At 49.0% G+C, this 27,493-nt stretch overlaps 1 protein-coding gene across 1 annotated transcript in view; it reads right to left on the bottom strand.

Moving 5' to 3' along the window:
• The window catches only part of TDRD5 (tudor domain containing 5), a gene marked incomplete at both ends in the record, with an annotated part of 586,386 nt that overhangs the window by 510,508 nt on the left and 48,385 nt on the right, over positions 1 to 27,493 (bottom strand). Inside the window, one exon of the mRNA XM_082265311.1 lies at positions 22,278 to 22,361. Within this exon, the coding sequence (XP_082121437.1) occupies positions 22,278 to 22,361 (84 nt within the window). The remainder of the gene's footprint in view (positions 1 to 22,277; positions 22,362 to 27,493) is intronic.

Genomic DNA, 27,493 nt, shown 5'->3' with positions numbered 1-27,493 from the left:
CTACAAGTTAACCTGAAACCGCCAGCAAAATGTGTAAAATTTCTTTGAAAAATACCAACCCACCGCTGCACCAGCAAAACTACAAGTCCCAGTGCGCCAAAATCGCTATAGCAGCAAAATAGAGCAAAATAACCCCCGCAGGGACTCACCGCCCCTTTCTCAGATGCGGATGCAGAGTGTCAGGCGGCACGCGGTGCGGTGATCAGAGAAGAGGAAGTTCAGAGAACTGACAGAGGCCCACCACCGAATCACCTCCCCATAGGCTCCAAAAACATGGCCGCCAATTGATAGTAATGGGAAACTACAAGAAAATGGCCGCCAGACTACAAAAAACATGGCCGCCAATAGATACAGCAGCCATCCACCACAAAATGGCGGGCCCACATGGCTCCCGGGATCCTCCAAGGACCACCAGGTACATTTGGATAGCACCCCCCCAATAAGAACTAATTTGTGCCACCGGTGGCGTGCCCTCCTTGCCCCCAGTACCCGCTCGACAACTCCACCATAAAAATCAGGCATGGCCACTCGAGGGGTGGGGGAAGCTAGGTATTGGTCAAATGGGGGACCCCAATATTGAGGGGGAGCGTATTGAGGGGGAGCGTAAAGTTGGAAGGAAGGGCACTCAGGGGTCCGACCAATCCAGGAAGAGGCCCACGTCAACCACGAGGGGCCACCAGGGAGGCGGGGTACACTATTGACCGCAACATGGGAACAGGTGGGCACCACTCCAGGCAGACCAACCACCATCTTGAAATGGAGGTGCTGCAGGCAAGAAGTACACTGCGACTCAGGTCATAACTAGGATCATGACAAGGGCTATGTGTCCTCGCGAGACGTTTAACTCGCCGGCCAGCCCCAGTTCAGTGGGGCTATGTTGCGGCCAACCCAGCGCGAAGCTAAGGTCGGGTAGGGCTCGCTGGCCGTACTGGGAAGACCGTAAGGATCAAGGCCAGCCTTTCTCAACCGGTGTGCCCTGGCACACTAGTGTGCCGCCAGAGGTCCTCAGGTGTGCCGCGGGATCATGGTAGAGAAGGGCTGTCAGTTGAGCCCCATTACCGGATCCCCTGCCCAACTGTATACATCAGCACTGTGAGGGAGCTATGTCAGCCTTATGAAAGTGAAAGTAAAAGGAGGGAGAGTGTGCTGTGCTCTCTGCTTCACCCTACAGTTCAGTACCCGGCTGTGTGAGGAGAGGAAAGGTATTGTACTAGATTCTAGTAACTAGAACTTTTAAAGTTTGTGTGTGTGTGTGTGTGTGTGTGTGTGTGTGTATGTGTACACGTGCATATGTGTATTTGTACATGTGTTTGTATGTGTGTGTGTACATGTGTCTGTATTTGTGCATGTATACATGTGTTTGTACATGTGTTTGTGTGTGTGTGATTGTATGTGTCTATATGTGTGCATGTATACACGTGTATGCATGTGTGTGTGTTTGTACATGTGTTTGTATGTGTGTACATGTGTTTGTATGTGTCCATGTGTCTGTTCATGTATACATGTGTGTGCATTTGTATGTGTGTGTTTGTACATGTGTGTGCGCATGTGTGTGTATGTGTGCATGTATACATTGTGTATGCACGTGTGTGCATTTGTATGTGTGTGTTTGTACATGTGTTTGTATGCGTGCCTGTATAGGGCTTATTTCCGATAGCAGAAAAGGCTGCTGCTCCTTTGAAAATCAATCCTTGCTTAGATCACTTTTCAGAGGCATGTGGCAGGCGGTAAAGAGGCAATATGTTGCTTTTCACCACCGGTATTTAAGCCTGGAAATGCAGCACCACCACACCGCAACCATGCACACAGTTGCAGGGTGGTTGCAGTGCAGCCCCATTTACCCTGGGTATACCTCCAGCTGCAGCCACCACATGTGTCCATCCCCAGATGCTGCCTCTGCCGCTAAAGGGGGAGCAGCTGAGGGTAGTAAAGACAGCTCAACCATGTGGTTTTACTGCCCCTCCAACCTGACATGTGAACAAGCCCTGTGTTTTGTATGAGTGCTGCCTGTAGGGCTTCCCTACCAGCAGAAATGCAGGGAAAGAAGTCCCTGACCCAATTTTTAAACTTGTGCCGCACCCAAAGCACCCCATGTTTGCCAAAGTGTGGGGTGCCATTAAGAATTAATGGCACCCCTAAAGAGCAGAGCATTTGTCTGTGTGTCAGGAACGAGCACGATTCTGTGCGTGTTCTGCGATACACAGTAACGTGAATCAAACCTTGGGCAGGGGTGCCTCAGGACTGAAAATACTTTTAAAGGACGCCCTGACTGAAAAAAAGGTTGAGAAACCCTGATCTAGGCTATCCAGTGCGTCGCCCAGTCTAGCAGTGTATTGTAGTTCTCACAGGAACAGAAAATAATATAAAGAAAAAATTCTGTTTAAAAAGGAAAAAATGCAAGGCCCAGAGATCCCAACAAGGAACTAGGTCCTTACTGCTGACAAGGCAGAAAAAACTTTAGTCCTATTGTAGGAAATGGGAGTAGACCCGTGGGACTGCCCTATAGGCGTTGTCAGATTTTTTTGTGCCTAGTGTCCTACTCCTATGGAGAGCAGCATAAGCCCATCGGTCAAAAAAATATGGAGCTGTGTCCATCAATGAACGAAACAGAAGTGTGAAATAAAAAATAAAACTAAAAATATGTATTAAAGGAGGAAAAATACGAAAAGTTGGAAATAAGAATGTCTAATCCTTAGAAATAAAACAGTTAGGCCCCATGCACACAGGGCGTCAGAAAAAAACAAGCTGCAGAGCCACTTCTAACGCCAGGAAAAAGCAGCTGTAAAAATGTGCTTTTAGTAGCTTTTGACATTGGAGTTATTGCACATTTGGCTACGTTGGCTTTTAGCAGCGTTTTTTCTGCCTCCGTTCAAAATCAATGGTTGCCTAGGAGCCGTCTTTGATACGGCTTTCAGCCCACTGATTTGAATGGAAGTCGCATCAGGATGATCCGACTTGCGGTGCGACTTGCGCTCTGAGAATCTTGAGGGGGAACTCCACGCCAAAATGGGAAAAATACAGCGTGGGGGTCCCCCAGGTTCAAAACCAGGCCCTTCGGGTCTGGTATGGATTTTAAGGGGAGCCCCGAACCGAAAAAACATGTTGATGAGGACAAGGGCCTCTTCCCAACAACCCTGGACGGTGGTTGTGGAGGTCTGCAGGCAGGGGGCTTATCGGAATCTGGAAGCTCCCTTTAACAAGGGGGCCCCCAGATCCCGGACCTCCTCCTCCCTATGTGAATGGGTATGGGGTACATTGTACCCCTACCCATTCACCCTATAAAAGGCAGTGTATGTAAATAATGACAGGAGACGTTTTGAGAAGTTTATTAAAAATCTTCATCCGGTCTTCTCCCCTTTGGTCCTCCGATGTCTCTGGTGATTATGTCGTCTCCGGTCTATGCAGCTTGTTATATAGCCATTAGGGGGTGTGGCCTCCCGGTGACATCTGGAGACCCCCGCCTCGGCAGCTCGCTTGCCCCCTCTTTCTTTCCTGGCCTGCCGGGCTGCATGCTCGGATAAGGGTCTGGTATGGATTTGGGGGGGAGACCCCCATGCCGTTTTTTTTCACATATTGGCGTGGAGTTCCGCCTCAAGATCCTTAGAGCGCAAGTCGCACCACAAGTGGTGCGACTTCCATTCAAATCAATGGGCTCCCATAGGGAACTGTTGATTTTCACATAAAAAAAAAAAACCATATAACATGGTTTAACGCTGTATAAGCAACAATATTCAGCCTTTAGCAGCGTCAAGACGCTTTTACAGCTCTGACGCTGGTCCTCAGAACGCTCAGGCCCTGGGTTTTTTTTGCAGCTTAATAATGCGTATTTAAGCTGCAAAGAAAAACGTCTGAGGCTCCTAACAGCAGCTGCAAAAACGCCCTGTGTGCATGGGACATTAAGGTCTAGATCTATAGAGACCTTCAGGCTGGAGGATATTTAATAAATAAATCCATTTAGTTTGTTTCGTGATATCTTAATTTTCTTATTATCCCCTTTCCAGTGTCCCTTTATTTTATCTATACCATAAAAAATCATGAGTGAGGGGTCTTTTTGGTGCACTTTCTTGAAATGTCTTGACAGACAATGTTTAATGAAGCCTTTCCTAATGTTCTTAATATGTTCGTGAATTCTAACGTATAACGACCTGGTTGTTCTGCCCACATATTGGAGCTGGCATGGACACTCAGTGACGTAGACGATGTGTGCCAGTGCATGTGATCATCTCATTAATTTTATATTCTTTGCCTGTTGCCGTGCATTTACATGTATCAAAAGTGAATACACTCCTAAGTGAAAATGTTCAAATTGGGCCCAATTAGTCATTTTCCCTCCCCGGTGCCATGTCACTCCTTAGTGTTACAAGGTCTCAGGTGTGAATGGGGAGCAGGTGTGTTAAATTTGGTGTTATCACTCTCACTCTCTCATACTGGTCACTGGAAGTTCAACATGGCACCTCATGGCAAAGAACTCTCTGAGGATCTGAAAAAAAAGAACTATTGGTCTACATGAAGATGGCCTAGGCCAGGGGTAATGAATTAAAATTCAAGGAGGTCCGGTTGCTAAAATTTTCTTTGGGCCGAGGTCCGAATCTGAAGTCTGAGCTATGACTCAGAAAGATGGGCAAAACAAAAACGTGTCCATCAGCGTTGCTCTTAACATAAAATATGCCCATTTGAGTGCCCCCTAACATAAAATGTGTCCATCAGCGTGCCCCTTAACATAAAATAAGGAGCACGCTGATGGGCACATTTTATGTTAGGGGGCACTCTGATGGGCACATTTTATGTTAGGGGGCACGCTGATGGGCACATTTTATGTTAGGGGGCACTCTGATGGGCACATTTTGTTAGGGGGCACACTGATGGGCAAAACAAAACGTGTCCATCAGTGTTGCTCTTAACATAAAATGTGCCCATCAGAGTGCCCCCTAACATAAAATGTGCCCATCAGCGTGACCCTTAGCATAAAATTTGCCCATCAGCGTGCCCCCTAGCATAAAATTTGCCCATCGGCGTGACCCTTAGCATAAAATTTGCTCATCAGCGTGCCTCCTAGCATAAAATGTGCCCATCGGCGTGACCCTTAGCATAAAATTTGCCCATCAGCATGCCCCTTAACATAAAATATGCCCATCAGTGTGACCCTAACATAAAATAAGGGGAACGCTGATGGGCACATTTTATGTTAGGGGGCACTTTGATGGGCACATTTTATGTTAGGGGGCATTCTGATGGGCACATTTTATGTTAGGGGCACTTTGATGGGCACATTTTATGTTAGGCGGCATTCTGATGGGCATATTTTATGTTAAGGGGAACTCTAATGGGCATATTTTATGTTAAGGGGAACTCTAATGGGCATATTTTATGTTAAGGGGAACTCTAATGGGCATATTTTATGTTAAGGGGAACTCTAATGGGCATATTTTATGTTAAGAGCAACGCTGATGGACACGTTTTGTTTTGCCCATCAGCGTGCCCCTTAACATAAAATGTTCCCATTAGAGTGCCCCATATGTTAAGGGGCACTCTAATGGGAACATTTTATGTTAAGGGGCACTCTAATGGGAACATTTTATGTTAAGGGGCACGCTGATGGGCAAAACAAAACGTGTCCATCAGCGTTGCTCTTAACATAAAATATGCCCATTAGAGTTCCCCTTAACATAAAATATGCCCATTAGAGTTCCCCTTAACATAAAATATGCCTATTAGAGTGCCCCTTAACATAAAATTTGCCCATCAGCGTGACCCTTAACATAAAATAAGGCGCACGCTGATGGGCACATTTTATGCTAGGGGGGACTCTAATAGGCATATTTTATGGGGCACTCTAATGGACACAAATATGTGCCCCTTAACAAAATATGCCCATCAGTCTGCATTTTATAAAAATGTGCCCCACATACCTTTGGGAGCAGAAAATGCGGGAGCCAGGAGCAGCGAACATCAGAGGGGCAGGGCGTGCTCGCGGCTAGGCTGAGTGTGAGAGTCAGGAGCCGCAGTTAGGAGCAGGGGGGCGGGGCCCGCTCGTGACGTCACGCCCCAACTCGCGGCTGGCTGGGAGGGAGCCGAAGAAAGAAGCAGGGGGCGGGGCCCGCTCGTGACGTCTCGCCCCAACTCGCGGCTGGCTGGGAGGGAGCCGAAGAAAGAAGCAGGGGGCGGGGCCCGCTCGTGACGTCTCGCCCCAACTCGCGGCTGGCTGGGAGGGAGCCGAAGAAAGAAGCAGGGGGCGGGGCGCACACCCGTAATGTCACTGGTTGCTGGGACACCCGCGGTCCCAGCAAACTAATAACTACTTACAGTGGCGGCCTGACGGGTCCGGGCGGAAGCATCGTGCGGGCCGCTCCTGGACCGCGGGCCGCCATTTAGTGACGGCTGGCCTAGGCTATAAGAAGATTACCAAGACCCTGAAACTGAGCAGCAGCACAGTGGCCAAGACCATACAGCAGTTTAACAGAACAGGATCCACTCAGAAGAGGCCTCGCCATGGTCGACCAAAGAAGTTGAGTGCACTTGCTCAGCATCTCATCCAGAGGTTGCCTTTGGGAAATAGATGTATGAGTGCTGCCAGCATTGCTGCAGAGGTTGAAGTGGTGGGGGGTCAGCCTGTCAGTGCTCAGACCATGTGCCCGCACACTGCAAAAAATTGGTCTGCATGGCTGTCGTTCCAGAAGGAAACCTCTTCTAAAGATGATGCACAAGAAATCCCGTCAACAGTTTGTTGAAGACAAGTAGACTAAGGACATGGATTACTGGAACCATATCCTGTGGTCTGACGAGACCAAGATAAACTGATTTGGTTGAGTGCTGCTGAAACTGGGGAGCTACAGTTCGAGGGAACCATGAATGCCAACATGTACTGTGACATACTGAAGCAGAGCATGACCCCCTCCCATATATATATATATATATATATATATATATATATATATATATATATATATATATATATATATATATATATATATATATATATATATATATTTTTTTTTTTTTTTTTTTTGTTATGGTGTGCGAGGTGAGGTTGTAGATAATCGCTATATTTCACCTCGCATACGTTCTGTAGTGTGAGACTGAACCGGAATCCGGCCCGGGTTTTTCCAGCCTCTGTGACAGGCTAGGTTCCGGTCCAGAGATTGTGGGTCACCTGAGTCCATGCTCAGGTGGACTTTAAATGAACAGGAAGAGAGCACAGAAATGCTCTGGCCTGAGACTCAGAAGGGAATCTGAGAGAGGAGCTCTTTTTGGACTTTGAAAGAAAAAGGTTTGCTTTACCATATGTTTTGCGGGTGATGGGGACCAGCCCCACACTGTATAGTGAGGAAAATTCCTGTATAGTCTAGCGCCGGATGGCAAGGATTTATTTTACGGTTTTGTTATTTTTTTTTTCATATGTGCAAACCTCTGCTGAATAAAGCTGGCAACTCACCAGACTTAAGAAATTACCTGCATGCTGGCCTTATTTTCCTGGAAAAGGTGATCCCTGTGAGCTAATCTCCAACACGTGGTGGACTCAGGGGGCATATTCTAAAGATGGAGGAAATTTTAAAGGCCAATGCAGCTCAGCGGGAAACCAATATCCAACCTGCAGCACAACAGTTAGCCCAGCAGGAGGCTGCTGCAGCACAACAGGCAGCAGATGAACCAGCAGTTTGCAGAGGCTCTGCTGGAGTTGAAAAAAGCATTTGCATCTCCTGTGCCAGCTGAACCAAAATTGGTACCTGCCTCGTACAACCTGCAGAAGATTACACCGGCCGATGATGTTGAAGCATACCTTGCGACTTTTGAGAGGGTCACCGCTCATGAAGGTTGGCCAAATTAACAGTGGGCGGGTCTGTTGGCCCCGTTTCTGACCAGAGAACTGCAAAAAGCATATTTTGACCTGGACCCGCATAAGGCCCAGGACTATGAGACTCTGAAGATGGAGATACTAGCACGCTTGGGTGTCCCCATGGCAGTCCGGGCCCAGCACATGCATCAGTGGACCTACTCCAGCAGCAAGCCACCCCGTTCTCAAATGTTTGACCTGGTCCACCTCACCAAAAAGTTGTTGCAACCAGAGACCTTGACGGCCCCCAGATCGTGGACCGTGTGGTAACGGACCAGTACTTGCAGGCGCTCCCTGCTGCCCTGAGGAGGTGGGTCGGACAGGGGGACCCCAAAACTGCAGCCCAATTGGTGGACCTAGTGGAGAGGTACAGCGCTACTGAGGACTTGGTGAACCCGTCTACGCCCCACTTCAGTGTGTCTAGGGGTGCAAGATCACCCAGCGGTTCTGGAAAGACTGTTCCAGGGTTCAAGTGCATGGGGAAACTAGATAAGACTGTTACAGCTAATGAGACTGTGGGTCCTAGGCCTGGAGACGGGGGGGGTAGAGCACATACAGTGTTTCCGCTACCATGCATTTGGGCATATTGCTGCAAACTGTCCTATAAATGATGAACCTATGCAATGCGATTTTGCTTATATGAAAAGACACATCTCTCTGTTTGCACAGGTTACATATCAGTCATGTCAGAGTCGCATTGAAAAACAAATGTGTGCTATTGCAATGGATGGAAAGCCGCTCACAGCCCTGCTAGACTCTGAAAGTGTGGTGACCCTAGTCAGAAGTGATTGTGTAAATCCCACAAAACTGCACCCCAGTACTATCGGAGTCATTTGCATCCATGGGGACACTCGGGACTACCAGATAGCAGTGATTGAGGTTTATACCCATTGGGGCAGTGTGACCCATTCAGTGGGGGTGGTGCCTTCGCTACTTCATGAAGTTTTAGTGGGGAGGGATTTCCCCCATTTTTGGAGGTTGTGAGAGAGCAAGGGGAGGCTGGTGGATAGAACTCCCCCTGCTCCAGAAGCACAGGAACTCTCACCAGACTGTTTTTGCCAAAGGGAAGGAAACACTGTTGGGGGAATCAAGGGAGCTGGAGATCCTCTTCCTTTCCCTGTCATGGCTGGGGAGCCAGAGGACCTGGAAGTTAGCTCCCAGCCGGAGGGTAACCAACAGCAGGACATTTCTGGCCCTGACAATGAGTAGCCAGAATGTGGTACCCGACTTAGAGGTCAGGAGAGAGGATTTCTGTACTCTGTACCGAGCAACTACGAGATGTAACCCTCCTTAGAGCCAGAGAAAACGCTAAGATGGTGGATGGGGAACCAGTAGATCCTCACTGGGGGGGGGGGGGGGGGATTTTTCCCTACTTGGCCATTAAAAACAATTTACTGTATCAGGTGGTAAAACGTGGAGAGGATGAGGTTGAACAGCTACTGGATCCCAAACTCTTACGCAGGTTGGTCCTAGACCTGGCTCATGGTCATGTAATGGGGGGACATCTCGGTATTGAAAAGACCAGGGAGAGAATCGCCCAGAGATTTTTCTGGCCGGATTGCATGCAGATGTCAGGGGGTACTGTGAATCGCCCCATTTTTACAGTCCCCTGGTCCCTCTATCAATCATTGAGGTTCCTTTTGAGAGGATTGGCATGGACCTGGTGGGGCCGGTAGTGAAGTCTGCCTGGGGTCACCAGCATATTCTGGTAATCCTAGACTATGCGACACGCTATCCTGAGGCCATACCCTTGCGTAACACTTCCGCTAAGGCTATCGCCAAGGAGTTAGTCCAGGTGTTTAGTCGAGTGGGAATCCCAAAAGGAATCTTAACCAATCAGGGCACCCCATTTATGTCCAGGGTTACCAAAGAACTGTGTAGATTATATAAAATCTCCAATCTCCGTACCTCTGTCTACCACCCCAAAACAGATGGTTTGGTTGAACGATTTAATAAAACCTTGAAAAGTATGCTAAAAAAGGTGGTTGACAAAGATGGGAGAAATTGGGATTTATTGCTCCCATATCTTATGTTTGCCATACGAGAGGTTCCGCAAGCATCCACAGGTTATTCTCCCTTTGAGCTCTTGTATGGTAGACATCCTAGGGGGCTGCTGGATGTTGCCAAAGAAACATGGGAAGGTGAGGCCACCCCATATAGAAGCGTCATAGAGCATGTCTCCCTGATGCAAGATAGAATCGCTGCTGTCCTGCCACTGGTGCGAGAACATATGGAGCGAGCTCAGTAGGCCCAGAGGAGGGTCTATGATCGGGGTGCCAGAGTCCGTATTTTCAGCCCCGGGGACAGCGTGTTGGTACTGGTTCCCACGGTTGAAAGTAAGATTCTAGCCAAGTGGCATGGTCCTTTTGAAATTATCGAAAGGGTAGGAGAGGTCAACTATAAAGTCTACCAAACAGGGAAAAGAAAACCACAACAAATTTATCATGTGAATCTCTTAAAGCCCTGGAAGGACAGAGAGACTTTATTAGCAGCATCTCCAGCAGACCGGGTACTGGTAACACCTGACGTCCCCATAACAGATTCCCTGTCTGTGGCATAACAAAATTACGTTAGGGGGTTTGTGTACAAAAAACTGAATTTTTGTAAAATCTTACCGTAAAATTCCTTTCTCTGAGGCCTCTGACAGTCGCCGCCCACTGGGTATTGACCTCTTATCCACAGGAGCAAGCTAGGCATAAGACTTGTTAAAAACAAAGCAATTTACATAGACACACCTACAGGGGGCTGTCCCACTGGTCCAATACCCCCGGCTAGCCTCATTCCCAATTCAGTTTGGTAGCAAGCAGTAGATAGTCCAAGAACCCCAAAAGAGAGGCGGGGGCAGCGACTGTCAGAGGACTCAGAGAAAGGAATTTTACGGTAAGATTTTACAAAAATTCTGTTTTCTCTTACGTCCTCTGACAGTCGCCGCAAACTCATACAGTCTTCGCCAATGGGATGTCCCAAAGCAGTGTAGACATGAGGGGTGGGAAGCGCAACGGTCACAAAGGCAACGCAGCACCCAAGTCAGATAAAGGAACCTTATCTGAACAGAAAAGTTAACCCTCTGGGCAACCGAAAAGCTCAACTGGAGTAACACCCCAGGAAGCAAATAACCAAGGGGAAAAAACAACCCCAACAGACAGGGACCGGCAAAGCCAGGGCCCCATCAAGGTACTGCCGCACACAACTCAGTGGCTAAAGGAGGCATCTGCCGATGCCATAAACATCAAGTTTTTAAAATTTGAAGAAGGTGTGCACAGACGACCAAGTCGCAGCCTTGCACACCAGGCCCACCGAAACCTGAGGCCGGAAGGCCCATGACACACTTACCGCTCTGGTAGAGTGCGCCTTGAAAGGGAAGGGCGCAACCCATTCCTTAAGCGAATAGGCCTGCACAAATCGCCTGTCTGATCCATTCAGAAATGGTTGCCGCAGACGCAACCAAACCCTTCCGAGGTCCCTCAGGAAGGACAAAGAGAGGATCCGACTTCCTAAAGGATACAGTGGACGACAGGGAACCCTGATCGCCCGAACAACATCCAAGGAATGCAAGGCAGACTCCTTAGGATACCTGAGATTCGCACACAGCGAAGGCAAGACAATGTCCTTGTTAAGGTGAAAACCAGGAACCACCTTAGGAAGGAAAGATAGGTTAGGTCGCAAGACCACCTAACCCCTATGAACCACCAGGTAAGGGGAGCGGCAAGAAAGGGCCGCCAACTCCGACATTCTGCGGGCAGATGTGATCGCCACCAGAAAGGCAACCTTTCGTGACAGCAGAGGCAGAGAAATTCCCCTGATGTTTACAAAGGGAGGACATTGCAAAACGGACAGAACCAAGTTCAAGTCCCAAGGAGGTAAAGATGCTCTCCAAGGAGGAACCAAATGACGCACCCCTTGAAGAAAGGGGCTTATCAAGTAATTTGACGCTAAGGGGCGCTGAAAAAGGAACGCCAGTGCAGATAACTGGCCCTCAATCATGGGCAACGCAAGGCGCCGATCCCCACCAAAGTGCAGGAAGGCTAACTCCCTCACCACCGAAAGGAGCCCCTGGATTCACACCAGGCAAACAAAGCCTTCCAGGAACGGTAAGAAATCTTACTGGAAGAGGCCTTCCTAGCCTTGAACAGGGTAGGAACTACCGCCAACGAGAGAAACCCATCTCTCAAGACCTGGCTTGCAACAGCCACGCCGTTAAGGTCAGCGACCGTAAAGCAGAATGGAAGATCGGCCCCTGAGACAGCAGATAATCTCTTAACGGGAGCTGCCACGGAGTCTCGACGACCAGTTGGATGATGACCACGTACCAAGACCGGCGCGGCCAGTCTGGGGCCACCAGAATCCCCAATGTCGGTTCCGAGACTAACCTGTGAAGGAACCTGGCCAACAGCCGAAGCAGAGAAAAGGCAGAAATCAGGCGATACCGATTCCAAGGCACCACCAGCGCATCCGAGGTGACTGCCAGAGGTTTTGCACGTTCGTGCCACGAACCTTCCCACCATGTAGGTTAGTCGAGAGGCGAACAGATCCACATCCGGGGATCCCCATCTCGCACACAGCACATGGACCAGGGTCTGGCGGCTCAGAATATCGGCCTGCCAATCCTCCACACCCGGAATGGGAACTGCCGAAATCGCCGGGACGCACGTCTCGGCCTAAGACAGAATCTTGGGCACTCCCTGGGTCGCCCAGGCACTCCTGGTGCCCCCTTGACGATGGACATAAGCCACCGCAGCAGCGTTGTCCGCCTGGACCCGCACAGTACCCTGGGCAGACAGAGTGCCCAGAACGCCACCTCAGCCTGACAGGCTGGCATCCGTGGTGATTACAGCCCACAATAACAGGCGGAAGCATTGTTCCTCCAGCAGAGCCGGGGACAGGAGCCACCAGAGAAGATCCCCTCTGACTTGGCGACTCAGATATCCTCCTTTCCAAGGATTGAGGATGCCTGTCCCACCCGGCCAAGATCTCCGCTTGAAGAGATCGCGTGTGGAACTGTGCAACAGAATAGCCTCGAAAGCTGACACCATCAACCCCAGGGACCGCATGCAGGCCCTGAGCGACGAGGAATCTTTGTCCCGGAGGGACCTGACCTCGTCCTGTAGAGTCCGGAGCATGGCCCCCGGCCGAAAACCCTTTTCTTGGGCAGAGTCCAGGACCATTCCCAGATAAGGGAGACGAACAGAAGGGGACAAGGTCGACTTCTGAACGCTGATGGTCCATCCGAACTCCCGGAGCGTCTGAACGGTAGTTGACAGATGGCGTAAGAGACTCGGGCTGGCACTCGATCGTAACAGGAGATCGTCCAGATATCCCAAGACCGCAATCCCCTGAGCCCGTAACAGGGTCAGAACAGGAGCCAGCACTTTGGTAAACACCCATGGAGCCGAAGCGAGACCGAAAGGTAACGCTACCAACTGATAGTGATCCTCCGCGATTACGACCCCCAAATAAGGGGATGTGGAAATACGCATCCTTGAGGTCGATGGAAGCCAGGAAATCTCCTGGACTCAAGGATGCCACCACCGAACGGAAGGATGCCATGCGGAACTTATGAACCCGCACGAAGCGGTTCAGAGTTTTCAAGTCCAGAAATGGACGTACCTTGCCCTCCTTCCCGGGCATAGTGAACAGATTTGCGTAAGACCCCCGAAACTTGTCCCTATGAGGCCCCTGGGACGACCCCACCCCCCTCGGGCGAGGAGATCCTGAACCGCCCGATGAAGACCGTGCAACCAATCTGGGGTCAAATGAAAAGGTTGAGGGAAAGAATCTGACCGCTGGCCGCGAAGGGTATTCGATCCTGTAGCCCAATCGAATGATTTTCAGAACCCACCTGTCCGTAAAACCAGACCAGCCAAGAGTCTAGGAAACCGCGCAGACGTCCCCCCACCCCTTTAATGGGTGAGGGCGTCCCTTCACGTGGAGGCGGAAAGACCCACCGGACCGGCATGGGTGGATTTTTGCTTGCCCGCCCAGGGCATCCTCTGACCACCCTGGCCCTGAAAAGGTTTCCCCTTGTCCTATGCCTTGAAGGCAGGAAAAGACCCTTGATTTGGTTCAAAGGAAGGGCCCCGCTTACTGCGGAAAAACTTACCCCAGGGCTTCTGGTTCAGCAGAGTGCCTCTGCCCCCAGTGCCCCCTTCAACTAACTCGTCCAGGGAATCCCAACAAAAGACGATTCCCCACATAAGGAATGTCAGTCACCATCATTCAGGAGTCTGGTCAGCCGACCAGCCCTTTTTCCACATCAAAACGATGGAGCAGCACCGTGACACCAGACAGCCGAAACTGCTAGAGGAGCCTCTTCCAAGGCCGTGTCACACAGGCACAAAAACACCTGCCAGATGCATCTGTTCCACCATCTTTACAGTAGTCGGAGGGGCGGAATCCGCCTCCAGAGTGCGTTTGAGCACTGAACACCGGAGAATCCTCCGAGGGCAGGAGAGTGGCCTAGTTTAACCTGGACACCATGTGAACCACTTTAGGGGACAGGTCCATCTCTAATCCGTAGGAGACTCGAAAGGACAACGTAACGGAAACCGTTTTTAGTACCACAAAAGGACGCAGTAAATGACAAGATTGTTCGTTCACCGTTAGGTGAAACTCAGCGGGACATGTTAACACCTGTGCTGCATTGCGGGTTCTGCAAGTCCCAAAGGAAGACTGCTTACCCGGTGGGTTGGGCTCATCCTCTAAATGTAGTGTCTTTTTTAAAGAAGCAAAAAAGCACAAACACAGCAGCGCGGTCTTTAGCCGCTTCAGGAGAAGGATCATCCTCCTCCTCCCCTTCCACCTCCATAGCAGAATGCAAGGACTGAGACCCCTCAGGGGGTAAACAGTCCAGGGCAACCATATCAGACGCAGAATCAGAGGATAATGAAATCCTAGCTCTTTTTCAAGAACCATGCTCTGACAGCAATAAATCCACCTTGGACGCTAAAGTCACAAGTGCAGCAGGAAGAGACGGTGACGATTCAGGAGTAACTGAATCATTCCCCAAGGCTGGGGGAAATTCCCAGTACTGGGACTCCATGAGAATACTATGGCGCTGGCCCTTTAAGACGCGATCGCGGCGACCACCGCAATGCACCGCATAAGGATTACACTAAGGTACCCCCCTGATAAGGGAAAAGCACTGCCAACAGGAGAATATTCCCCAATACCAGCAAAAAGAACCCCCAGAAGTGTTACCACACTGCCAGGAATGATCTCTGCATACAGTAAAAGAAGTGATGTAATCTGCAAGAGACTGAACAGGAATCTGTCCAAGTGAAAATAGTTGCCAATGCATCTTAATGGGAGGCTCCGGTAAAATGGCCGCTGAACATGTGCAAAGAAGAACACCTTGCCACACACAAGATAGCGCCCGAAGGCGCCAAAACACTACATATAGAACTGCAGAAAGTGCCCACAGTGAGGCCAGAGCAGCTGCCCATACCCAAAATGGCGGACCCGCGGTTTTTTGCACCGCAGCGGTCCGCACCGCCATGTCTGCACCACCAAACACACTGATAAGTGGACAGGGATAGGGACCCCCACAGACCCCCCTCCCCCCCACGGCGATACATGCGCCAAGAGGCCCCCGCAGGGACCGCGGGAGGGATGCGAGCCCCAGACACAGACATGAGGGGAGAGCACAGACACATGCAGACTGTCATCCCCAACAGAGGCCCCACACAGAAGTAACTTACAGCTCCATATGGCGTGGGTGCCTCAATAGCATGGGAACCTTCCCACCCCAGATGGCGGGGGAGCCGGCAGCCGAAATAGGATGCGTCGCACGGTCAAAACCGCATGTTAAGGCATCCCAGCGAGGTAGCCACCTCGCAGGCATTTGCCCCTGAGGACAGGGGCAGGTCTTTTGCTAGGCCAGGGCGCACACATAGCCCGCTAAACGCTCGATGGCGGGCTGGGATTCCATAAGATCCTCTGCCCTGGAATGCCAGGACGACCAGTCCGATTCCCAGCTCTGCAAACGCTGTAGTCTTCCGAAGATTCGACTAACTAAGCGCAGAACAAATAAAAAGCTAGTAGTGCAAAGAAAACACTTTTGCAGAAAATAAAAGTAATAAAACAGAAGAAAGGCTGAGACATGTAGCCCCAGCACAGGGAAAGCCTACCTTACTCCTATCTAGGCAGAAGACAAACTGAATTGAGAATGAGGCTAGCCAGGGGTATTGGACCAGTGGGACAGCCCCCTGTAGGTGTGTCTATGTAAATTGCTTGGTTTTTAATAAGTCTTATGCCTAGCTTGCTCCTGTGGATAAGAGGTCAATACCCATTGGTGAAGACTGTATGAGTGGGCGGCGACTGTCAGAGGACGTAAGAGAAATAGAGACTTTTTCTCCCCCTTACCTGGACTGACCAATGTAATCCAGCATGATATAGTGACGGAACCAGGGGTTTGCGTAACTTTACGTAAATTTAAAGCCATATAGAATCCTAGAGGCCAGGCGAGAGGCAGTCGCAAAGGAAATCAAAAATATGTTAGAGTTGGACGTGATAGAAGAGTCCCAGAGTGAGTGGTTGAGCCCCATAGTACCGGTCCCAAAACCTGATGGCTATATCAGGTTTTGTAACGATTTTAGGAAACTCAACAGTGTATCCAAGTTCGATGCATACCCGATGCCGCGGGTCGACGAACTCGCGGACAGGTTGGGACAGACCTGCTACATAACAACCCTAGATCTAACGAAAGGCTATTGGCAAATACCCCTAACTGAATCGGCCAAGGAGAAGAATGCCTTTTCCACTGATGAGGGCTCGTTTCAATACAAGCGGGTGCCTGTCTGCATGGGTCTGCAGCAAATAATGGACAAAACTTTGATACCACATCGCTCGTTTGCAGCAGCTTATTTGGATGATGTGGTCTTCCACAGCCCAGATTGGGACTCGCACCTGCCCCGAGTACAAGCAGTGGTAGATTCCCTTAGGGAAGCAGGTCTCACAGCCAACCCAAAAAAATGTGCCATAGGCCTGTAAGGAGGCCAAATACCTTGGGTAGGTTATTGGTCGGGGACTGGTCAAGCCTCAGACCAATAAGATTGAGGCAATTCAAAAGTGGCCCCAACCGGTAAACAAGAAGCAAGTTTGGGCCCTCCTAGGCATTACGGGGTATTACTGGCGGTTTATACAGTGGTGATCTAAAGTTTGGGCACCCCAGGTAAAAATTTGTATTAATGTGCATAAAGAAGCCAAGGAAAGATGGAAAAACCTCCAAAAGGCATCAAATTACAGATTAGACATTCTTATAGGTCAACAAAAAACTGAATTTTTGTAAAATCTTACCTGTAAAATTCCTTTCTCTGAGTCCTCCGACAGTCGCCGCCTCTTCATATTCGTCACATATGGGGGTATTAGACTTTGCTCCGAAGGAGTAGCTAGGCAACAGAATATGTTAACATTAAAGCTTTTAACTTATCCCACCCTCAAGGGGTGGTCCCCTCAGTCAATACCCTCCTACTTCCTGCAACCATATCTCAGTTTCAGTGCAATAGCAGTAGAGTATACAACCAAACCCCAAAAGAGGGGCGGGGGCGGCGACTGTCGGAGGACTCAGAGAAAGGAATTTTACAGGTAAGATTTTACAAAAATTCCGTTTTCTCTTACGTCCTCCGACAGTCGCCGCCTCTTCATATTCGTCACATATGGGAACGTCCCAAAGCAGTGCAAACATGAGGGGTGGGAAACGCATCCGCGCCGAAAGGCAACGCAGTCTCCGCATCAAAGAAAGGAACCTTAACAAAGGAAGGAAACCAGCTGGGCTACAGGAAAAAATAATTGCTCAACAGGAGCAACAACCCAGGAAAAGACAAAGAACCAGGGGATAAAAAACTTATCCCAACAGCCAGAGGTCCCCAACAAGGGACCCTAGGGAATTGCCGCACTAAGAACCTTGCGGCCAAAGGAAGCATCCGCCGATGCCTGAACATCTACTTTGTAGAATTTTGTGAAAGTGTGCACGGTCGACCAGGTCGCCGCCTTACACACCTGGGCTACAGAAGCCCCATGACGACAGGCCCAAGACGTACTCAGAGATCTAGTAGAGTGCGCCTTCACAGGCACAGGGGGAACCTTCCCCTGCAAAGCATAGGCCTGTTCAATGGTCTGCCTGATCCATTTGGCGATGGTAGAGGCCGACGCCGCCATGCCCTTCCGAGGACCCTCTGGAAGAACAAACAAGGAATCCGTCTTTCGAAAAGACTCAGTCGATTTAAGGTAAACCCTTATCGCTCGAACAACATCCAAAGAATGTAGTCTCACCTCTTTCGGATGTTTAGGCTTCGCGCACAGCGAAGGCAAGACAATATCCTCATTAAGATGGAATTCCGAAACTCCCTTCGGAAGAAAAGAAGGATTAGGTCGCAAGACCACCTTATCCAAATGAACAACCAGATACGGAGACTTGCAGGACAAAGCCGCCAGCTCCGACACTCTGCGAGCCGAAGTGATCGCAACCAAAAAGGCGACCTTTTTAGACAACATAGACAACGAGATCTCCCTGATCTGTTCAAAAGGAGCACGTTGTAACACAGATAAAACGAGATTCAAGTCCCAAGGGGGCAAAGGATCCCTCCTAGGAGGAACCAGATGCCGCACTCCCTGAACAAAAGTGCCAACCAAGGAGTTGGAAGCCACGGGACGTTGAAACAGAACGGCCAGCGCAGACACCTGACCCTTTATCGTAGCCAGCGCCAAACGCTGATCGACACCTGTTTGAAGGAAGGACAGCACTCGGGAAACAGAGTACGTGCGGGGTGAAAACCCCCTGGACTCACACCAGGCAAAATAGGCCTTCCAAGTACGGTAGTAAACCTTCCCCGAGGAAGACTTCCTCGCGTTGATCAAGGTATGAACGACCTCCGGAGAGAGACCCTTCTCCTTCAGGACCTCGGTCTCAACAGCCAGGCCGTCAAAGCCAGCGACTGTAAAGCAGGATGGTATATCGGCCCTTGAGACAGGAGATCGTCTCGAAGAGGTAGACGCCACGGGGCGTCGACCGCCAGATTCACGAGGTCTGCGTACCAGGACCGGCGATGCCAGTCCGGCGCCACAAGAATCACCGTGCTGCGTTCCGATTGTAACCTGCGAAGGAACCTGGACAGCAACTGAATCGGTGGAAACGCGTACATCAGCTTGTACTGATGCCACGGGGCCACTAACGCGTCCGACGCGTCTGCCCGAGGGTCGCGCGTCCTTGCCACGAACCTCCTCACCTTGTTGTTGTGACAAGCTAGACATTGAAACTGAGATATGGTTGCAGGAAGTAGGAGGGTATTGACTGAGGGGACCACCCCTTGAGGGTGGGATATGTTAAAAGCTTTAATGTTAACATATTCTGTTGCCTAGCTACTCCTTCGGAGCAAAGTCTAATACCCCCATATGTGACGAATATGAAGAGGCGGCGACTGTCGGAGGACGTAAGAGAAAGTTAGATTTTATTTCCATCATTTACACTTTCAAAATAACAGAAAACAAAAAAATGGTGTCTGCAAAAGTTTGGGCACTGTAGAGTTAATATCTTGTACTGCCCCCTTTGGCAAATATCACAGCTTGCAAACGCTTTTTGTAGCCAGCCAAGAGTCTTTCAATTCTTGTTTGAGGTATCTTTGCCCATTCTTCCTTACAAAAGTCTTCCAGTTCTTTGAGATTTCTGGGCTGTCTGTCACGCACTGCTCTTTTAAGGTCTATCCATAGATTTTCAATTATGTTGAGATCAGGAGATTGTGAAGGCCATGGCAAAACCTTCAGTTTACGCTTCTTGATGTAATCCCCCCTGGATTTCCAGGTGTGTTTAGGATCATTATCCATTTGTAGAAGCCATCCTCTTTAACTTCAGCTTTTTCACAGATGGCATCAAGTTACCATCCAAAATTTGCTGAAATTTTATTGAATCCATTTTTCCTTCTACTCGTGAGATGTTCCCTGTGCCACTGGCTGCAATACAACCCCAATGCATGATTGATCCACCCCCATGCTTAACAGTTGGACAGAGGTTCTTTTCATTAAATTCTGTGCCCCTTATTCTCCAAATGTACCTTTGCTCATTCCGGCAAAAAAGTTCAATTTTAACCTCATCAGTCCACAGAACTTGTTTCCAAAATGCATTAGGCTTGTCTATATGTTCATTTGCAAAGTTCAAACGCTGATTTTTGTGGTGAGGACGTAGAAGAGGTTTTCTTCTGATGACTCTTCCAGGAAGACCATATTTGTACAAGTATCTCTTTATAGTGGAATAGTGTACCACAACTCCAGTGTCTGCCAGATCTTTCTGGAGGGATCGTGCAGTCAAACGTGGGTTTTGAACTGTTTTTCTCACAATCCTGCGAGCTGTTCTGTCTGATATTTTTCTTGATCTTCCAGATCTTGCTTTAACTTCCACTGTTCCTGATGACTGCCATTTCTTAATTACATTCCGAACAGAGGATATTGACATCTGAAAACGCTTTGCTATCTTCTTATAGCCTTCTCCAGCTTTGTGAGTGTCAACTATTTTCAGTTTCAGTTTTCTAGGCAACTGCTTAGAAGATCACAAGGTGCTGATTGTTGGGGCAAGGTCAGGTGAGTCTGGGCATTTAAAACCTTTGAGACTGACATCACCTGGTCTTCCTAGACGATGATTGAGAACAATCCATGACACTGGCAGGTCTCAGCCTTGCAAAGGGGACAGTGCATGCTATAAATTCTGCAGGGTGCCCAAACTTTTGCAGACACAATTTTTTTGCTTTCTGTAATTTTGAAAGTGTCAATGATGGAAATAAAATCTAACTTTTGTGGACATATTATAGGAATGTCTAATCTTTAATTTGATGCCTTTTGGAGATTTTTCCATCTTTCCTTGGCTTCTTTATGCACATTAATACAAATTTTTACCTGGGGTGCACAAACTTTCGATCATCACTGTAAATTGAGAACTGAGCACAGAAGTGTCTCACAGGAAATGACATCAATCACAAGAGATCAAATTGCCTGTGCAGCTCCAGACTACACAAAAATGGTGCCAATGCAAAAGTATAGGAAGCCCAGGGAAAACGGCTGTTGCATCTCACACACAGGGAGTCGATGTCCACACTTAAGATGGTGGCCTAGAACGCAGCCATGCCGTCAGGACCCAGACATGAGACCACACCAGGGATCTACGAAAAAGACCCCGCAGGATAAGGTAACATTGCACACACATCCCTCCCCCAGAGGCCACTAGGGATATGGGGGGCTCAGTTTACTCACCATACCATGGACCGGATGGGCTCCGCTCCAGACAGACCAGCTACCACCCTGAGTGGGGGTGCTGCCAGCCGAGGGGCAGGCTGCGACTCAGGGCCTTCCAGGTCAATGCGTCCTGGCGAGACATCCACTCGCAGGCTCTTCCCCCATCCACAGGGACACTGTTGTGGCGAGGCCTATTGCGGGACTATAACCTGCTCACGTCAGCCAGACTGGGAGACCGTAAGGATCTATATTATCCAGTGTGAAACCTCAGCCGGCTGTCGCTTCTAGTTCACTAGGAGGATCCCCCTGACACTAGCTAGCGATAGCGAATAAAGAAAAATAAACAGAAATATTCTTAAAAGAATAAAAAACTGAGACAGAAGTCCCAGCGAGAAACCTAGGTCCCACTCCTTCACTAGGCAGTAAGAAACTGGCTTGTGGCAGAGTGTGTGTGCGGGGGCTATGCTGGAAGGGACAGCCCCTGTAGGCGTGTCAGTTAATTTTTTTCACAACCTAGTACTACTCCTGTAGATGGCGCATAAACCAATGGTTAAGAAGCATAAGAGCTGCGTCTGTCAATGGACGACAGAGAAAAGTTTTTCTTTGTTTCGGTCAGTAAATATTGTAAATAAGTAATTATTCTCTTTCACTGATATGTGCTGATGAGGTGGCACTGATAGGCTGCACTGATGGGCACTGATGAGGTGGCACCGATTAGGTGGCGCTGAGGCACTAATATGCCACACTGATGGGCACTGACGGATTGCACTGATGGGCAGCACAGATGAGCAGGCACTGACTGGCATCACTAATGGGCACTGATTGGTGTCACTGATGGGCACTGTTTTTGCTTTCCTGTAATCAGGGTACTGATAATTAGTGCCCTGATTACTTGTCCTTAACTACCCTTTGAGGAGGAGCCACTGATCGGCTCTCCTCGCCACACACTCTGACTTCTGCATTTACATTTGACTGGCTGTGATTGGACACAGCCGATCACATGGGTAAAGAGCCACATCATTGGCTCTTTACCAAGATCGGGGTCGCGCAGTGTCCTAGGACCCATTTGAAGGTGGGTGGGTGGGCGGGTGGCAAGTAATTAAGTAAAATGTCTCCCTCAATGAGTACAACATACAGGGTTATGTATATGCATACAAAAAAAGCTTCCACACACAATGATATATGGATTGAACTGGATGGACTTTATTTAAATTAATATGAGTTAACTTACAGTTTTTATTTCTTGTCGAAGTTCAGGGCTGATGACATTGCCTGCTGTCTTCTGTGAGAAACACAGTTTCAAGTTCCTGTCCAGCTGTTGGAAAAGAGGTTGCACCAAATGATAATTGCCATATTGTAGTACAGAAAACACAACATAAATCTTTTTTGCTATGGTCTATACCTCACTCCTTTGTCCACCATCTGTACCACACAACTGCTGAAGAGGACAACACTTTATCAATATGTTTATAGATCTTATTTATCAGCAGCAGCTTCATTTACTCAATAACTTAATGGCTTATGCCATACTTGGCCATTTCCCTTTTTTGGGGGTCAGAATGACTCAGGAAAAAAGAACTTACACTTTTAATAAGCACTTATACGTAAAAAAGGTTTACCTGAAACCACGTTTGCAGTGCTGTAATGTATGATCATATAAGGACAACCAACTCGAGTACTTGTGTTTGAATATAAAGCAATGCAAAAATCATCTTTGCTAAAAGACTGCTACAGGAAAATGAGTTACATGGTATGTTACCCAAGAGCATATTCTATTATTTTACTGACAGACTTCGGCCCCTTTCACACAGGCTTTCCGATCAGGTCCGCCTGTCAGTTTTTCAGGCGGACCTGATCGGAAGTTCCATGCACCTCTATGGAGCAGAGGCTGTCAGCGGTGACATGTCCCCTGACACTCGCTACTATATGTTCCGTTCCTGTTCGTGAAATCCTTCTTTGAATTGCATAGGGCAGAAGTAACTCGGACACAAATGCAGGTGTACACAGACCCATAATGTATCTCACAAAAGTGAGTACACCCCTCACATTTTTTTAAATATTTTATTATATCTTTTCATGTGACAACACTGAAGAAATGACACTTTGCTACAATGTAAAGTAGTGAGTGTACAGCTTGTATAACAGTGTAAATTTGTTGTCCCCTCAAAATAACTCTACACGCAGCCATTCATGTCTAAACCGCTGGCAACAAAAGCGAGTGAGTACACCCCTAAGTGGAACTGTCCAAATTGTGCCCAAAGTGTCAATATTTTGTGTGGCCAAAACATATTCCAGCACTGCCTTAACCCTCTTGGGCATGGAGTTCACCAGAGCTTCACAGGTTGCCACTGAAGTCCTCTTCCATTCCTCCATGACATCATGGAGCTGGTGGATGTTCGATACCTTGCATTCCTCCACTTTCTGTTTGAGGATGTCCCATAGATACTCAATAGGGTTTAGGTCTGGAGACATGCTTGGCCAGTCCATCACCATTACCCTCAGCTTTATAAGCAAGGCAGTGGTCATCTTGGAGGTGTGTTTGGGGTCATTATGTTGGAATACTGCCCTGCAACCCAAACTCCGAAGTGAGGGGATCATGCTCTGCTTCAGTATGTCACAGTACATGTTGACATTCATGGTTCCCTCAAAGAACTGTAGCTCCACAGTGCCCACAGCACTCATGCAGCCCCAGACCATAACACTCCCACCACCATGCTTGACAGTAGAGAAGACACACTTGTCTTTGTACTCCTTACCTGGTTGCTGCCACACACGCTTGACACCATCAGAACCAAATAATTTTATCTTGGTCTCATCAGACCACAGGACATGGTGTTCCAGTAATCTATGTCCTTAGTCTACTTGTCTTCAGCAATCTGATTGCGGGCTTTCTTGTGCATCATCTTTAGAAGAGGCTTCCTTCTGGGACAACAGCCACGCCGACCAATTTGATGCAGTGTACGGTGTATGGTCTGAGCACCGACAGACTGAACCCCTACCCCTTCAACCTTTGCAGCAATGCTGGCAGCACTCATACATCTATTTCCCAAAGACATTCTCTGGATATGACGCTGAGCAGGTGCACTCAACTTCTTCGGTCGACCTTGGCAAGGCCTGTTCTAAGTGGAACCTGTCCTGTTAAACTGCTGTATGGTCTTGGCCACTGTGCTGCAGCTCAGTTTTTCCAAGGTCTTGAAAATCATCTTATAGCCTAGGCCATCTTTATGTAGAGCAACAACTCTTTTTCAGATCCTCAGGGAGTACTTTGCCATGAGGTGCCATGTTGAACTTCCAGTGACCAGTATGAGAGTAAGAGCGATAACACCAAATTTAACATACCTGCTTCCCATTCACACCTGAGACCTTGTAACACTAACGAGTCACATGACACCTGGGAGGGAAAATGGCTAACTGGGCCCAATTTGGACATTTTCACTTAGGGGTGTACTCACTTTTATTGCCAGCGGTTCAGACATTAATGGTTGGTTGTGTGTTGAGTTATTTTGAGGGGACAGCAAATTTACACTGTTATACAAGCTGTACACTCACTACATTACATTGTAGCAAAGTGTATTTTCTTCAGTGTTGCCACATGAAGACATAATAAAATATTTACAAAAACGTGGGGGGTATACTTACTTTTGTGAGATACTGTATGTTGTGAAGGTTGATATAATTTTGATATAATTTTGAAATTAAAGTGGAAGTAAACATCCATCTTTTCCTTTTACCTATAAAAATATCTCCTAAACGCGCACTGTTTAGGAGATATTTACAAAACGTGCATCGTTTAGGAGATATTTATATTACATGCAGCCAGTGACATCACTGACGCATGTGCTCTGAAGTAACAACCACCTGTGCAGTTCCTTAAGAGCCCTGTGCCCTAAGCAGTGGCTCCAGCCATTCACATAGCCAGAGTCTGCGAACCAGGAAGCAAGACGGGTGAAGATTGGAGCCCCTGCAGAGCTGACTTCTCTGCGCGGGAAGGTTTCGTTTTAAGGTAAGTTTAACATAACGTGCTGGTACTAGCATATAACGGAATTTTTGTAACATCTTACCTGTAAAATTCCTTTCTCCGAGTCCTCCGACAGTCGCCGCCATCTTCATATTCGTCACAATTGGGTATTAGACTTTGCTCCGAAGGAGTAGCTAGGCAACAGAATATGTTAACATTAAAGCTTTTAACATATCCCACCCACAGGGGGTGGTCCCCTCAGTCAATACCCTCCTACTTTCTGCATCCATATCTCAGTTTCAGTGGAATAGCAGTAGAGTATACAACCAAACCCCAAAAGAGGGGCGGGGGCGGCGACTGTCGGAGGACTCAGAGAAAGGAATTTTACAGGTAAGATTTTACAAAAATTCTGCTCTCTCTTACGTCCTCCGACAGTCGCCGCCTCTTCATATTCGTCACAATGGGGACGTCCCAAAGCAGTGCAAACATGAGGGGTGGGAAACGCAGCCGCGCCGTAAGGCAACGCAGTCTCCACATCAAAGAAAGGCACCTTACCAAAGGAAGGAAACCAGCTGGGCAACACGAAAAAAACTTGCTCAACAGGAGCAACAACCCAGGAAAAGCAAATAACCCAGGTATAAAAAACATATCCCAAACAGCCAGGGGTCCAAAACAAGGGACCCTAAGGAACTGCCGCACTAAGAACCTTGCGGCCAAAGGAAGCATCTGCCGATGCCTGAACATCCACTCTGTAGAATTTTGTGAAAGTGTGTACGGTCGACCAGGTCGCCGCCTTACACACCTGGGCTACAGAAGCCCCATGACGACAGGCCCAAGACGTACTCAAAGATCTAGTAGAGTGCGCCTTCACAGGCATAGGAGGAACTTTTCCCTGCAAAGCATATGCCTGTTCAATGATCTGTCTGATCCATTTGGCGATGGTGGAAGCCGACGCCGCCATGCCCTTCCGAGGACCTTCCGGAAGAACAAACAAAGAATCCGTCTTGCGAAAAGACTCAGTCGATTTAAGGTAAACCCTTATCGCCCGAACAACATCCAAAGAGTGCAACCTCACCTCCTTCGGATGTTTAGGCTTCGCGCAAAGCGAAGGCAAGACAATATCCTCATTGAGATGAAATTCCGAAACTCGCTTCGGAAGAAAAGAAGGATTAGGTCGCAAGACCACCTTATCCAAGTGAATGACCAGATACGGAGACTTGCAGGACAAAGCCGCCAGCTCCGACACTCTGCGAGCCGAAGTGATCGCCACCAAAAAAGTGACCTTTTTGGACAACATCGACAACGAGATCTCCCTGATCTGTTCAAAAGGAGCATGTTGTAACACAGATAGAACGAGATTCAAGTCCCAAGGAGGCAGAGGTTCCCTTCTAGGAGGGACCAGATGCCGCACCCCTTGAACAAAAGTGCCAACCAAGGAGTTAGAAGCCACGTGACGTTGAAAAAGAACGGCCAGCGCAGACACCTGACCCTTGATCGTAGCCAGCGCCAAACGCTGGTCGACACCCGTTTGAAGGAAGGACAACACTTGAGAAACCGAGTATGTGCGAGGCGAAAACCCCCTGGACTCACACCAGGCAAAATAGGCCTTCCAAGTACGGTAATAGACCTTCCCTGAGGAAGATTTCCTCGCGTTGATCAAAGTGTGAATGACCTCAGGGGAGAGACCCCTATCCTTCAGGACCTCGGTCTCAACAGCCAGGCCGTCAAAGCCAGCGACTGTAAAGCAGGATGGAATATCGGCCCTTGAGACAGGAGATCGTCTCGAAGAGGTAGACGCCACGGGGCGTCGATCGCCAGATTCACGAGGTCTGCGTACCAGGACCGGCGAGGCCAGTTCGGTGCATCAAGAATCACCGTGCCGCGTTCCGAGTGCAACCTGCAAAGGAACCTGGACAGCAACTGAATCGGTGGAAACGCATACATCAGTCTGTACTGATGCCACGGGACCACCAACGCGTCTGATGCGTCTGCCTGAGGGTCGCGCGTCCTTGCCACGAACCTTCTCACCTTGTTGTTCAAACGAGACGCGAACAGGTCCACATCTGGAAGACCCCACTTCGCGCACAACATCTGGAAGACAGCTGGGTGGAGAGACCATTCCCCCTGATCCAGGGTCTGGCGACTCAGATAATCCGCCTGCCAGTTCTCCACCCCCGGAATGTGAACTGCCGTTATCGCCGGGACATGAGTCTCGGCCCCAGACAGAATGTCGGCCACTTCCCGAGCCGCTCGGGCACTCCTGGTGCCCCCTTGGTGGTTGATGTAGGCCACCGCCGTGGCATTGTCCGTCTGCACCCGAACCGGATAGCCCTGCAGCCGGTCCGTCCAGCGACGAAGGCAGAGATTTATCGCACGCAATTCAAGAATGTTGATCGGAAGGGAGGACTCCCCCTCCGACCAAGTTCCCTGGGCGGACAGAACGCCCAGAACACCACCCCAGCCCGACAGGCTGGCATCCGTGGTGATCA

This window comes from Pelophylax lessonae (assembly GCF_965119305.1).
Source record: "Pelophylax lessonae genome assembly, chromosome: 8".
In the NCBI taxonomy this organism is placed as follows: domain Eukaryota; kingdom Metazoa; phylum Chordata; class Amphibia; order Anura; family Ranidae; genus Pelophylax; species Pelophylax lessonae.
Note: the sequence above shows the minus strand (reverse complement) of the source record. Positions and strands in the feature narration are given on the sequence as shown.